Here is a 15887-nt window from a genome sequence, read left to right on the forward strand (position 1 = left end):
TTCCATTCCACTCACACAGGCTCGTCCTTCACCCTGCCCCCTTCTCTTTCTGCAATCTCCAGTCCTTCTTCCCTTTTTTTATCCTAATTCTGGCAAGTAGGCTCCCTTTACAGAAACAATTGGGTGCAGGTGCTGATCTCCACCGAGTAGCCAAATAGCCCAATCAACCTTTGGCGTGGTGTGTGTGTAATTATTTCTTAAAATTGTGCTTTGCCAGACCATTGATCACAGTAGCATTGTTCTTTTTTGTTTTGCTTGTAGATTTGCATTTAATTTTCTATTCAATTTAAAGATTATTAATCTTCTTTTATTGTGTTATATTTTGTGTTTTGTTATTTTTTAGATTAATGTGAGATTCACTTGATCCTGCATTCACTGACTTATAAAGAACTAATACTTATCAATACATGAAATTTTCATTTACTTTTTGTGCTGCTATTGGATCTCAATTAAGTTCAGGATATTTAGTCAATTAAGACACAGCTCAGGTACCTGCTTTGAGAAGTAGTTAATTAGGTTCATCCTTTGATGTGATTACAGGGTCTTGGCTCATAATAGTATGATTTACAAAAAATGACTCAAAAATTATTTTCAGAGCTACTGTACAGTACTGTTGTGAATATGTGCCAGCACCTAGGGATTATTGCGAGAGAAACTTTGCCAGGAGTCAAGGCAGGAAACAGCATAATGTCACAAATGTTTATGGCAAAAACAAAAGAAGCAGCCTTTAAAGAAGCCAAAGTCAGAAACCTAAAAAGCTATCCTAGAAGCTATCCTAAACAAAGTTTTGTTTTCACTGATTGAGAAATATCCACCAAGGGATAGTAGTGTACTGCTACTGCCGCTAACAAGCAAAAGTAATTGTCCAGCATGCACACACACTGAACAAGAACTACTTTTTTCGACAAATATACTACCTATGGTATTACTACTTAGCCAAGTATTGTACAGTATTTGAAATTTATTGTACTAATGATGGGTTTCATTTAGTGCAGTATATCAAAAGGATTTCTTCAAGAATGAATTACATTATTTTATTTAATTCAAATGCATAGATGAATGCACAAGTGTGAATATATGAAACATTTTTATTATAAAAAATTAAAATAATTAAATAATACACATACATGTTCATATTTTACAGTATAATGTAAACAAAGACAACAAGTTAATATTTTCAAGGTATACTACCTGGTCTCAACTAACATTTATCTTCAGACATCATAAATGAATATTAATAAATTACTTTTTCAATAAACATAAATGTACAAAGATAACTATTTTATGGGTAAGAGTGAAAATTAGAATTTTTAAAATATCAGAGTTGAATTATAGCTTAAAATGTTTCCAATCATCATTACTGCTTAAGTACATAAGATCATGTTATAAGAGTGGAAGAAAGAAGAGGCTGCTAACTATCCTCATTATGGAATTAGTGCTGAGCTGGCTGAACCTGTGAAATATCCACTAAGTCTTCAATGTGGTCCACTTAGACAGACTCGAATATCAGCCGGTATTGTGTGGAATAAGAAACAACAGCAAAGGCTTCCCTGTGAACTTCACTTGAAGGCCACTCAAGTGTGTACCCGGAATGTCATTTCTCATATCTACTTGTGTCAAACCATCACTTCTAGCAATAAATCACATTTTTTGATAATAATATTTTAATGGACTTTTCAATCAAATCAACTAATTTTAAATGAATATGAAGGTGTTTCAACATTGTCTGGCGTACATGCTTGGGGACAATTCTGCTGACACAGGTATTTTGAGTAATGCCACCACCGGGCAGGCCCCCCAAATATTGCACTTGTATTGAATGATTTTCTCAACATACAATGATGGCATGTGAAGAATCTGGATTTTCTCATTTACTAAAATATACAATACTTTTGTAATACTTTCAGTAGCCTAATTGGTATCTAAACAGGTAGTGATATTTTAACCTCTCTCATTTTTCATGCTCAGGCCTTTAAAGCTAGGAAAATAAGTTTACACCTGCCAACTGAAAGAAACAATACATAAAGACACTGTGTTACAGCTCTTTAAAGCTGAGCTAATGAGTGTAGAGGTAAGGTGATGTGACAAAATATCTAAATGGGTAAATATGATTTACTGCAGAATGGCTAATATTGGCAGAATAAAATGGTTTTCTCACACATTTTTAAAACTGTGACTGATAAACGTATGTTATATAGCCTATATTGACCTTACTTTTTTATGAGTAGTAAGTAATTAATATTTCAACATAACACAACATTCTTAGTCCCACTTAAACCATTCACAGCTTTGGGCACAAGGTAGGAATTAACCCTGGGCATTGTCCCACTGCATTTCAGGGCTTACATTCACATAGGGTAAATATAGAATCTCCGATTGTCCTAACATGCATGGCATTGGGAATACAAGCAAAACAACATTACTCCGATGAGATGAGGAGAATAAGCAAACTCTATGAACACTACCCATTGTGCCACCATGACACCTTCATTTTTCTTCCCCTTTTAATTTACCTTTAAGAAGCTCAAGAAATTAGCAAAACAGGTATAACAGATTACTCGTACAGTAAGCAAAGGGATCCTTAAAAGAAAGCTCTGAACAGTGAGTATTTTTATAACTTACCAGCTAAAGACTGACACTATAAAAGATCACTTTTAAGACTAAAAGATAGATCTGAGCACTTAACTCTATGGTTAAACCTGTCTAATGTGAGACTCAATAGTGGGCAATTGTTTACTAATAATAATAAGAAATGTTTTATGAGAACTGCAAGTATTTTAATTTTGTTGTGCATTTTACTGCAATAATTAAAACCTGTTCTGTTTGTGCTTTGGCTTTAAAAATCATATCACAAAGCATGATGCCACGTCCTTTACTTATAAAAAGGCACAACAACCATACTAATATAAACCAGTAATACTGATCATTTGGTTAAATAATTTATGTTGAAAACTTTCCTAAAGATCATAGTGTGTTAAGCTGTTCATTATGTTTAAAATGTGAGGAAACTCCTTGCTTTATCATAATGAACACTTTAATTCTATATGCCCAACAGCCACTGAAGGCAATTAATGCTAGACATTAAAAGTTTAGAAAAAATAATCCAGCACTTTCTTCCATTTGTGTTAGACTCTGTACTTCTTTGTAAGCTGCCAGCACTGGGGCAATTACTGTTCAGAGTTGGCACTGGGGGCTGTCTTACAGTGCAGACAGACCAAACCTTTGAAATGGTGCATTAGAGAATTGTACTCCTTATGTGTGAGATAAAATTTGACCTTTAAAAATGTATAAGGAAGAATCAGCCTATGTTAAAAAATGGTTTGACCATCTAAACTAAACTTTGTTAAATCTGGGTTGAAGTGGAGAACAAAACTGCAAGTTTGTTAAGTTAACTTACACTGTAATTTTGTGAAAGCAGCTGAGATTTTTAAAAATGCAACTAAAAAACACCAACTTGTCCAGTTTTACCTTGAAGAGTGTCCCCTGCTGCCTGACCTTAAGAGAGGACTTCAGAGCTTCTGTTGCCAGGATTCTCTTAATCACAGCTGCCTTCAAAAGACACACTGTGACTTAAGCTATCTAGAAAGTCTTTTAGCATGAAGAGTTAAAAAAAAATACAAAATAACACAAAGAGCTGATATGTCAATATTACAGTAGAAATATTTTTAGGGAAATGAATGTGCTTTGAGAAAGGTGTTAAATAAAATAAAAATTGATAGTTTGTCAGAATTAAGTCCAAAGCTCACTGTGAGTGGAGATGAAAGGAATCATAGGTTGAACCTTTCATAGGACATGGAACAAGAAACTGAAGAGTTTGGATTTTCTATCAAAGCAGTCGTTTGCTGATATTGTAAAAAGTAGTCAGGCCATTTTCAAATTAGAAACAAAAATGGTGCACAATAATGCCATGCTCTTGTGGATTCTCTCCAACGTGTGATATTGTAGCATTTGTGCAGTGGCACTCTGCAAGCTATGCAGTGTGATCAAGAAGCACCCCAAAATCTTAAATCTCTTTCATCGCAAATACTCTGAATTTTCATTGACCTTTAAACTGCAGACATTAACTGCAAAGTAGAAAATATTTATTTATGCTGAAACAGAACTACTAAAATCAAATACAAAAGTGCTTTGTGCAGTGTTTTTCTGAAAATTAGAGCAGAGATGAAAAGCTTTACAATTTTACAGTTAAGCAATACAAAACAATCTCATATTTGCTAAGGAAGTCTAAGTACGGTGTAGAAGATGGTGGGGTGTTGTTCATTCAACTGCAATCTCCTGGCTTGCAGAACACAGAGAAAGCACATATCAAAACACAGGGATAATATATAATCAAAAATAATTGAAGTGTTTTTCTTGCAATTTCCCAGTTGATTCCCTGTTGCCATGCAGAGTCAATGGGGAGGAGAAAACAATGGTGAAGTGCACCACTTGTGCAGCTTGCTGAAATGTCTTTAATACAGTAACACTGGAGAGATTGGGAAGTGGCCATTGCATACTGTATATGTGGCTCTACATCTTACTGAAAATGGCCTTTCTGGGAGGGCTGGGTGCACGATGAATCAATCCCATGAACACTTTTAAAAGACAGCCTGTTTTTATGAAATGGTAGTGTATGTCTCCAACAGCCCTCTTTCAAATATTAGGCCTCATCTTATGGCTTTTTACTTTTTTTTCAGATATCCACAAACATATTTAGACAAAAACCTAGTTAACTGGTAGAATATTATGAATTAGTTCTTACAATTTTGTGTGAAACAAAAAAACAGCATTTTAAAACTGTGTGAATACCGGAATATTTGCTACACTTGATGTGGTATCATTCCACATTATATAAAAAACCACTCTCCTTTCAAAAGCCAAATGTGCAATATTTTCTATGGACTAATATTTTTTAACTTTTGGCTTTCAAAATAACACAATTTTAGTTTACTGAAAGCATATGCTTTGGCTAAAATGGTTAGTATTCATTGTCAATCATTTACATGAATCCATTTGAATTATTATTCTTATGGTGTAAACTGAACAATATAGTAAGTGCATTTATTTTTGTCTGTAACACAAACATGAAAAGCATGTATCTTTCACACCTTTGTCTTCACAATGTACTCTATAAACAAATACAGGGATTCCAGAATTTACAGAAGGCAGTCCTATGAATGGCATCCACTTAACATTTTTCAGTTGTTTTCACTTCACATTTGCCTTGGAATGCACTTCTTTAATGAAAATAAAGAAGTTTAATTAATTATAACAGCGTTATAGTGTCAAAAAGATGAGGCCAATATAGAAGTTACTTTAGAGTAGCCATTCATATTATACAACTTTTTCAGAGTACAGTGCATGGATATGCAATTTTGTTCCATTAAAGTCTTCTTAACAATAGGCATTCTTATATCTTTAGTCTTTTGGAACATAAAAGTAACATTGTAGAATGACTTCTTGTCTTATATGTGCATATAATGTGGCTTTTGCAGAAAGTGATGAACTCATAAAAATAAATTTCCAGCAATCAAGTACTCCAGGACAAATATCTTTTCATAATGTCCAGTCTGCTCCTATTGTATAAACGAAGAATTAAAAAAAATATCCCTGGATTATTGTTTTACTTGAGCACAGGACTTGCAGCACTGTTGTCCATAAAACTTGTGGTTGCAAACTCCATGCTGGGGCACCAGGTGGCACCAACTGAAAATGTCTTTGCACAGGATTTCTTCTAAAACAAGAAGAAACATTAAGTAAGTCAGCATGTTTGGTGGTTCCTTTTTTCTCTTACAGGGCCCTAATATGCTTTTCTGATAACTATAATTAACTGCATACATATATTTATTTGAAAGTTCACAAAGAAACACTGCACTCTGTATTTGCTCTACATTTTATACTTCCAAAATTGAACTATTTTATATTTCATAACACTAATCTATGAAGGCCGGCAATACTATTCATTCATATTCGATTCTTATCTCCCTTCTATTTTCAGTAATAAAAGTTTTTTATAAGCTCCATCTGCTATCCTCCTCTTTGGAAACTCATCTATTAAAATTTGGATGACTCATGCAATACTGCCTATAAAAGCACTTAACAGACTCTTGTCAACTTAGTGGCCTCTTTAGCAGCTCGTTAGCTGGGCTGCATTACCCATTCTGCTTTCAGCTGAGGAACCTAAATTTATATTGATCTTTTATTTAAATATGATGTGCTGTATATTTAATCAACACCCTCATTTTACCACACTCCCCTTGCTTAAAATACTGTAATTTTCTACTGCAATTCTAGAAATTTAGAAGTGAAGTTCTTTCTTTCCGTTGAAAATATAACAGAATTTTTAAAGCTGCCTGACAAAGCCTAAGCATCATCTTGTAACTAAGTGATGAAGATCTGTAGTACTTTAGAATATTAGGACCAAAGGTTACCTTTACGCTTAGGAGCTGGGCAGAAGTTTGTGTTACAAGCTCTGGATGTTATAGGCTGTAGATGAGACAGGCACCTAGATGATGGCCTTCCCTGCCTAAGACACTGAACATGACGAGTCTGAACGCCTCCTCCACAGGAAACAGTACACTGTACAAAAACAATACAATAAAGTTTACATCACTGCAGTACTATAGTATAAAGTATAACATGATATCCAAATCTTGTAAAACATTCTTCGCATAAATATGCAGTGGTTAAGTGACTTTTTTCCTATTTGAATACTTTCCACTAAATTAAAATGCATGCTTTCTGAGTAGATTTTTGTTTATCTGTAATGGGGTGGCACAGTGATGCGGTGGTAGCGCTGCTGCCTCGCAGTATGAGACCTGGGTTTGCTTACCGGGTCCTCGCTGCATGGAGTTTGCATGTTCTCCCCGTGTCTGTGTAGGTTTCCTCTGGTTTCCTCCCACAGTCCAAAGACATGCAGGTTAGGTGCACTGGAGATTCTAAATTGTCCCTAGCGTGTGGGTGTGTCCTGTGGTGGGCTGGCATCCTGCCCGGGATTTGTTCCTGCCTTGTGCCCTGTGTTGGCTGGGATTGGCTCCAGCAGACCCCTGTGACCCTGTGTTAGGATATAGCGGGTTGGACAATGACTGCCTGACTTATCTATAATGCTAGTGTAACGTGAATATTTAATCTGATTTCCACTTAACAGAAGTTACTGTAATAAATGCACATCCCATTAAAAATAAAGAGCTGCAAAGTTTTAACAGGCTGTGTAGTTTCTCATAACCTCTTAAGTTCTTGCTCAGGATGGACAGATGAGATAAGAAAGTGACAAAGTCTGATTGGTGGAGGACTGTTTTTTTGTAGAAAAGAAAGACGGAGGCCTGCACCTACGATTTGACTATAGGGAGCTGACCAAAATTACAGTAAAGAACAGCTATCTGCTTCTGAAAATTCCTTCCTTGCTTATTCAGGTCACAGATTCCATGGTGTTCATAAAACTGGACCAAGGTTGTATGTCCAATCGAGTTAGAAAATGTGAAAGGAGTGATTGGAATACAACTCATAAAACCACTTCAGTACATGACAAATTTAAAGTGCATTTGAAAATGGTTGAAATGATCCAGTGACCCTGCCCTGGATAAATGCATTAAGAAGACGGATGTATGGTTGAATGAAATAATAGAAGTCTTCATGTATTTTATATTTTGGACATTGATACTTATAGTGAAATGAATAAAAGAAATGTGTCTAATCAACTTAACCTTACACAACTTGGTTTAAACAAAAACTATATGGCAATTTTCTGTAAAGTACCAAAAACAAATGATTTTTTTTTTTTTTTACAGGGTTGGAAAACCATGATAATATAAATCCCATGCAGACAGTGACCAGTGTAGATAACAAACAAAGGTCTCTGGACATATTAGGCAGCAGTGCTAAGATTTAGATTGGAAATATTTCAGATAGATTTACCAAATGAACAAATTCAATATAAAAGCAGATGTTTACAAGCATGAATTCTAATTCCCCAACAACACACAAATAAAAGGCAACTTGTTATACTACTATAATTATACATTTTTATACCTGTTGCCAAGGAGATGAATACCATCCAACATTATTAAGAGTTCTCCCATTGGAGGAATTTGGTTCTTCGCATTCTCCTTTATTGCAGGCTTGTTGAAGATCCACTGCAGGCTTCGGTAGGTTGCGACATCGTCTTACAGGGAACTCTGTAATTTTGCCATTAGCATCTTTTTCACAACATTTTAGCTCCCTTTTTTCAATGCCTGGGCCACAGGTTATAGAACACTAAGTAAACAAACACAGTATTTCCCTTAAACAATAAGCTTACAGCATATTCAGACTGTTATTCTATGTTTATTTTTAAAGACTGTGGCACATGTCAAAAAGATAATAGTTTCCTGAATCTGGCCATCACCTATAATGCATGATAGAGACTCTGCTATCAAATAAATCAGAGGTTACTCTGTGAGGACAATTGACACTGAGGCCAGAAAAAAACCCAAAACAAAACACTGCAGTACTGTTAGAAACCCACTTCCTAAAATACAATCATATCATTCCAAGTCACAATAGCACACACATTTTGTACCAAGACGTGAAGATTTTGAAGACTTCCTTAGAAGTCATTAAAAACATTAATGCTAAAATGTAAAGATAATTATTTTACCAACTGCTTAAACCTACAAGAGAAAATGAATGAAATTCTTATTTTCATGACTGTAGCAAAACATTTAATTGGCTGGGAAAAGGCAAAGCATCGAATACCATAAGTTATTCAAGTTTAAAGTAATTGTGATTTTAACAACACAGATTCCTAAAATGTTGCCATTTGTTAGTACTGTTTAAGAATCAATGTACAATTACTAACAGTAAACTAGCTTGGCATTTGTGTGACTGAACTTCAGAGCCAATGTCTAATACATGCTATACTTAAATTATTTTCTTAGAGCAGCACATTGGTAGGGTTGTGAATCAAGCCTGGCCACTGGATTAGAGAGAAAACTAAGATAACCAACATGCCACCATCTCCTCTAAATATATTATTTGCATTTTTAATAGATTCCTCTCAAACTTTTTTTTAAGTTATAGTGTAAGATATTGCAGTATATTTCCAATAAAGCATTAACCAAAAAGCAGACTACTGAATGGTTTAATTCCTGAAATTCTACCATGAAAGAAAAACATCACTAAATGATAAATGATTACAAACTAATGTACTCTTAAAACATTTATTTTATGCACACTTCTAAGAAATTGACTTTTGACCAAAAAAGTATTTCAGGTGAACTTTCCAGCATATAAAAATACTTAAACAAAGAATACAATAATGCATACTTAATATTATTAAAAAGATAAAACATTAAAAAAAATGTTACTCAATATATATTTTTGGATTTTAACTCTCCCAAGATAGAGTTTTACTAAGTTAACTGAAAATGCAGAAGATGGTACCTCGCTCCACGCTGATGTCATCCACTGAAGTTTGTCATTCCTTGGGCAGCGCCTAAGAACACATGTTTCTTGAGACTTGGGCTTCTGATCTTGATTACACAAACTGTCAGGAAGGCCTTTTTCCTTTTGCTGATGGATTGGAGTTTGTACAATAGACTTCACGCACCCTAACACCTCTCCCACAAGTCTTGGAACACTTTAAAAGAGACATTAGAAATTTTTGATCAAAACCCTAAAGTTCTGGTTTGCATGCATGTTCTTACTATGCTACAGTTTTAATAGCTTGACTAAAAGATTTTATTTAAAATTGATTGGTGAATGAATTTCTGCTTTGTTATGAAGTCATAATTTTGCTACCTTAAAACGAAGCATTTCATTGAAAATAAAGCATATTGTCATATAAGTAGAAAAACATTTTTTTCCTAACTTAATTAATTGAGATCTTTGATTATTAAGAGATTGATGGGGCCTCAATTTTATTTTATACTATTGAGAATTACATATCTGCATCAAAATCATTTAAGTATCACTATTAGTTAATGTAATTGGTTAAATCAGGTGCATGTGAAAATGTATAGTGATGTTTGTTACCTGAAATAATAAAGTATGCCAGTAACAGTAAGGAATGAAAATAAAAGGTACTACAGGTATGTACATTTAAGGAGGAAATCAGGAAGTATTTCTTTACACAAAGAACTGTGAGATTCTAAAACAAACTATTAAGACCAGTAGTTGACGTGGAGAGTGTAGTAGCTTTTAAAAATATCCAGGTGGGGTTCTGGGACAACTTAGATATTGCCTAACCAAAAAAGCTTCATTGGCTAAATGATTCAGCAACCACTGCCCCATTTAGTTCAGACTTTGGTTTTCCTCCAGGTTTATACAGTATGTAAAATGTTGCATATTCTGCCATTTGGACCTCTTTCGTGAAGACAGTCAAGTATACAAATCATGTGCAGCTCAGAACTCATCATGGACAATTTAAGATTTTTCCTTGATTTTTATTGAAGTCAGCAAGTCACTACTTCAGCCAGGAGCTGAATCTCTCTGTTGAATTTACTTCCAATATAGTAAACTCTGAAGTATCTACAGTAACTGCTCTATATTTTAAACATCTTCAAGTTCTAGTCAATATTACACTTTCTTGCACTTGCCCCTTCACACATAGCTCAACCACTTCAACCAAAGTATTGTAATTTAAAAGTGTGTATCTTTTAATTTCAACAGACGTGAAGATAAAGAGGAGGTGTCGCGCTAACATTATTGAGATAGCAGAGAACATAAAAACGAAGATTCCAGAACATTCCGTATGTGGTTGCAGATAAAAGGGAAGCTGAGGGAACAGAAAATTAGACTTAACTTTCAGATAAGAGTATTGCAAGTAAAAGAGAAAATCAAAACTAATGGCTAAGGCTCATTTCAACATAAGACAAAGCTAGCAGAAAGATGACACACAACACATTTAAGTTTCAATTATTATCAAAATTAATTAAAAACTACAAACAAACTGCGGTGGGCTGGTGCCCTGCCCGGGTTTGTTCCTGCCTTGCGCCCTGTGATGGCTGGGATTGGCTCCAGCAGACTCCCATGACCCTGTGTTAGGATATAGTGGGTTGGATAATGACTGACTGACTGACTACAAACATATACGTAACTAAACACATAGCCACATTAGTGTACAATTATGTTTAGAAGCATTTCCTCTTTAGACAACTGGAGAATATAGCTTTTTTTAAAAATTAAAATTCCCAAGATTTGGGAGTTATTAAAATCAGAAGGTTAAATGCAACTACTGTAAAAGGTATGTTTTATGTTAAATGTATGTTAAATGTTATAGACACCCCATCATTTGACATGATCTCTTTGACAATGTTTGAGATGTTTTATCAGTTCCAGTTTTAAAATCAAGCTTAAAAATTCGTTATTAGACCTTATCATACTCTACTGAGGCTGTAAAGATAGTGTTTTATTAAATGTTGACAATCTAGTATCTATCTATCTATCTTTAACAATCTGGTTATTATTAAGTTATTTTCTGATTCCATTTCCCTGCTCTGTTGTAGTGTTTAATGTCCCTAGTCTTTTGATTACACTACCATTTCTGACATGGAACAAGATCTTAAGAGGAATGTGTCCTCTCCAATAACAAGACTAACAAAGTAACTTCTATAGAATTTTGTTCTTCATTTCTATGGTGTTAACAAACAATCTGATTTCAGTAATAAATAATAAAGTACTGCAATTCTTCAATTTTAATTTAGGCCTGCTTCACTTAAGAACCCGCATTGCTTTTCAATGTTTACAAATGCAATATAAAAAAAGAAATGTAACATATACAAAAAACATAATATTGAAATGTAAACTTTGTGTAGCATATTCAAGATGGCTTTAATTTCAAATTTCAGCTATATTGAATGGGTTTTTTGTTAAGTATGTTTCCTCTTTCACAGCATATTGTTTTTTTTCTTTCAAATCCTCCTTAATAAAAGCATAAGTTGTCTACTGCATATGTCTGTCTGCATGTCCATCCAGTTGCCATGTGTCTGTCTTTCCAAAGGATGGTACTTCACAAACAATTAAAACTGCTTTTACAAATCCCTTACCAAATAGCATAAAAGAGACATATGCATTGCATGGTGTACTGCAAACGTTAACACTGAGGTCATTAATTACTTAGATTTCAAACTGTCTTAGATAATATTTTTTTGTAAATGAACACAGCACACTAGACTTTTAAATACAAGTGTTGTTTAAATAAGTACATTAAGTGGATCATTATATATAGTATATGACTGCTGACAAGATTAGGTTTGGAGAAAAAAAATGTTATTTTTCTTTAAATAGTTCATGTTACTACCCAGTGTTTCATTGTAAAATACTAGATTCCCAGGTTCATATACAGTGTGTAGTATTCCAACACATATTTTCTCAGCATGCCCTACAGTAAGTTTCACATTTTCAAGATAGGGCTTATAATAACTGATGCCACAGCAGTTTTAGTGTCTTTAACTTTGTGACCGGAATGAATAATTAATTCTTAAAGTGTTCAGGATAGTATGTTTAAAATAAACTATAGGCTTGTTCAATGTATTTCAATCATCTCTAGTATGGATTATGTCTGTAAATATATACATTTTCTTTAATATTAGTGAGAATTTGATTGTCAGATAACCTAGAAAGAAATATTGCATAAGTAGCCATCTTGGGAAATTTAGCATTTGCTTTCAAGGGTACTATTATGATAAGCACAAATGACACACATTAAAATAATTACCTCTCAGTACTGATTTTTAGTTTAAATAGCTTTCAGCTGTAAAAGGCACTAAAAAATTAGGAAAAACATGTCTTGATTCTATATTTTTAAGAACAAAGAAATAATTACCTCATTCATTGCTGTCAAGTGCTATTTTGTTTTGTTTTACAAAACAAATAAAATATAAAGCAAATATAAAGAAGAAAATAAATTTTGTGTTGCTTAAACCCAGATTACTGCTGAATTACCACAATTAGCAATTGGAAGTTTCAGTATTGCTGAATGTCCTACAGATGGCAGTGTAGGAGTTCATAAAAACCTTAGAGGACAGATTGTCTATTTCTAAAATTGCATTTCAAAATAAGAACTCAATAGTCACAAATAATTTCCAAGAAAATAAATCAACAATTTGATTACTTGATATCTGACCACATGAAAGTTCATTAAAAATCCACTTTAAGGAAAGATGTACAAACAAAACTAAAATACAAATACATAACACCACATCACACCTATTGTACAAACCTGGCACAGCACCAAGCAGAAAGCACTTTACTTTGTGTTTCACAGTTTACATCATTAGGTAACTGAATAATAGGATTTGCCATATCAGAGACTTCTTATTGCCTTTACTTTTTTAACCTTTTCTGTACAACAAAATTGTTTATTATATTTCATGTACAATGTAGCTCAACAGTTATGAAATATTTTCACATGCATTTCAATGTGCAATAACAGCAAATATAAGGTTTCTGTGTACTAGTTAGAACTTATTTGTGGAAAAGCCTCTTGAGCATAAACATAAATGGATTTTTTCTTCTAATTCTATTTACTTTATTAATTTTTAAACAAGTGCCACACTTAAATGACACAAACATAGTGTTTGTACTATAGACATGTAACTTGCAGTAAAAGAGGGCAATAATTTTAGACAGCCATGTTAATAAATTGTAACTATACAAAACTAAACATTTTTATTTGGACAGAGCTGATATTTTTCTTTGAACCTATAACAATGAAGTATAACATTTTGCAAAGTATATTTCTGAACCCACTCCTGAACTGTGGCAGTGAGCTGCGATTGGATTACTGCATAAAGACATTGTATATCTGTCACAAGAGTCTGTTTCAGTTCAGTTCAGCAAATATCATCACAAGGTGTTTTGCAATGAAAATTAAAAAAAATAAAGTGTAACATAAGATAACAAGGATGATTATAATATCAATTCAAATCCCAGAAACAGCACAAATAATTACTGAATGTAGAACCTACAAGCATTGTATTAGAAATGACAATTTGGCAATGATCTGTAACAGATAAACGGGCTTCAGATAATAAATATACAGATGTAGTTCTGACTTTCATTAGAATATCAATAATCAATACAAGAATGCAGTCAGACTTTTTCTTAGGGCAGTTTCATTCTCCTACCCTACCCCCCACCCCCAATCTGACACTGCTGTTTTCACATAGACGCTCATTCTGGTACTAATGCTTGCAAACTGAAGTGTCTGTGTGCACTTTTCGTGGCATTACACGTGTATTATTTGAGCATGCCCGTGTCGCTCAAATACAGGAAGCTCTGCAATGTACTTGTGATTTTCTTTTTTCTTCGGTTATAGTCTTGAATAAAAGTGCACTTGTTTTGTTATACTTGTGCATCAACATTTATATGTTACTTACATAAAAGCCAAATCGAATGTTATTTATTTGGATTTATTTACTTACTTTCTACAGAGTGCAGAGCTATAGTGCATCTTTATGTGAAAACAGCAGTGTAAGATGGGGGGGGTTTAGGGCAGGCTATCGTGAACGCGACTGACAGAATGAAACTGAATGAAAAAAACAAAAAACAAAGCTAAACTTTATAAGTATCATACATTTACACCGGCTGTTACAGACTGAAATCAAATGTATGTTTTTATTCAAAAATAGTAAGAATAAAAGCAGCTCATTTCTCAAAACGGAGTCGTCAGGGATCAAACCTGTGAAGTTTTGATTACCAGCCAACAGTTGATACCGTTGCGCCACCGAAGCAGTCAAAGTAAATACATGTCAATGTTGCACCCTAATGCGTGTTGTTTTTCTCCAGTTATATTTTTGAATAGAAGTGCACTTGTTCTGTTATATTTGTACCTTTGTGAAAGTGTTTCTTTGATATTTGGACTTTAGGCTTCACACATTATAAACTTCATGTCTACATTTTGTCAATTATTACTAAAACATGAAAAACAACTTTTTTAACGATGTGTTTACTGTACATAGATTGTTGTAGACACGGAACACACATGAAATGCATGTGTTCCAAATAACGATATACTATTGATAAAAAGTGTGATTTTGTTTGACTTCTCACTCTATATAATTCCAAGCAACTGATACGCAAGTAAACAGACTTGAGCTGAGAAAACTGTGCGCCGGTGGGGGATTTGATAGCAGACTGCTTACTGCTCATCAACACATTTAAAGGACAACAGATGCTGACGGAGAGGTGAGAAGCGATTTAAGGTGGGACGGATCTATGGATTTTTTTCGTAGGCTCTGGTAATTCTAGAGGTAACATACTACTGAATCCTGTTAATACATTATCTCCTTTTTCTCTTATTTTACCTGTGACCAAGCTCCTGAAATCCATTCAGGTTGACAGGCCTGATTGTTGCAAGTCTGTAACTTAGCAGGCATAGAAGCAGAGCACAGAGAGTGTGCCACCACCTCCTCCCTTTGAAATGCAACTCTTCGCATGCACTGCACTTGACGTGACTGTTGACCTCCACCACAGGACTGACTGCAAGTGCTCCATTCTCCAGTGTACCAGCTGAATTTAAAGAAAAAAAAACAAAACACTATAATTATATTCAAGTAAGTTTCCCGTAAACTGACTTTCAACACTTATTTTTAATTTTATTACCCAATGAAGCAATTACAGATGGTAGAAATGTGACCCATGTCTCCATTCATTTATTATACATAAAATGCAAAATTGCAAATATGAAGTAACAGCAGAAGCTGAACTTGTTTTATTTTCCTACAAAATTTTGCTTATTCTAGAAGTGCATTAATTATTTGCTTTAATGTTATTTTTTGGTTTTTTAATTATTGTTCATTTAAGCATAATTAAAAAAGATCACTAGTATGCAAATCCACACCACTGAGCCCAACTTATCTCAGGAAAATTTTGCACAGATTCCCCTTTCGTGCAGGGGAAGACCATAGGCTATGTTTAGTTCCACAACT

The 15887-nt window shown here is 34.0% G+C and overlaps 1 protein-coding gene across 1 annotated transcript in view; it reads right to left on the reverse strand.

Moving 5' to 3' along the window:
• Positions 1–5016: 5016 nt before the first annotated feature.
• Positions 5017–15887, reverse strand: part of adamts18 (ADAM metallopeptidase with thrombospondin type 1 motif, 18) — a 160398-nt gene continuing 149527 nt past the window's right edge. The window contains 6 exon segments of the mRNA XM_039763116.1: positions 5017–5713; positions 6411–6558; positions 8008–8232; positions 9400–9519; positions 9521–9595; positions 15264–15468. Of these exon segments, the coding sequence (XP_039619050.1) occupies positions 5595–5713; positions 6411–6558; positions 8008–8232; positions 9400–9519; positions 9521–9595; positions 15264–15468 (892 nt within the window). The 3' untranslated portion in view covers positions 5017–5594.

This window comes from Polypterus senegalus, chromosome 9, assembly GCF_016835505.1.
Source record: "Polypterus senegalus isolate Bchr_013 chromosome 9, ASM1683550v1, whole genome shotgun sequence".
Lineage (NCBI taxonomy): Eukaryota > Metazoa > Chordata > Cladistia > Polypteriformes > Polypteridae > Polypterus > Polypterus senegalus.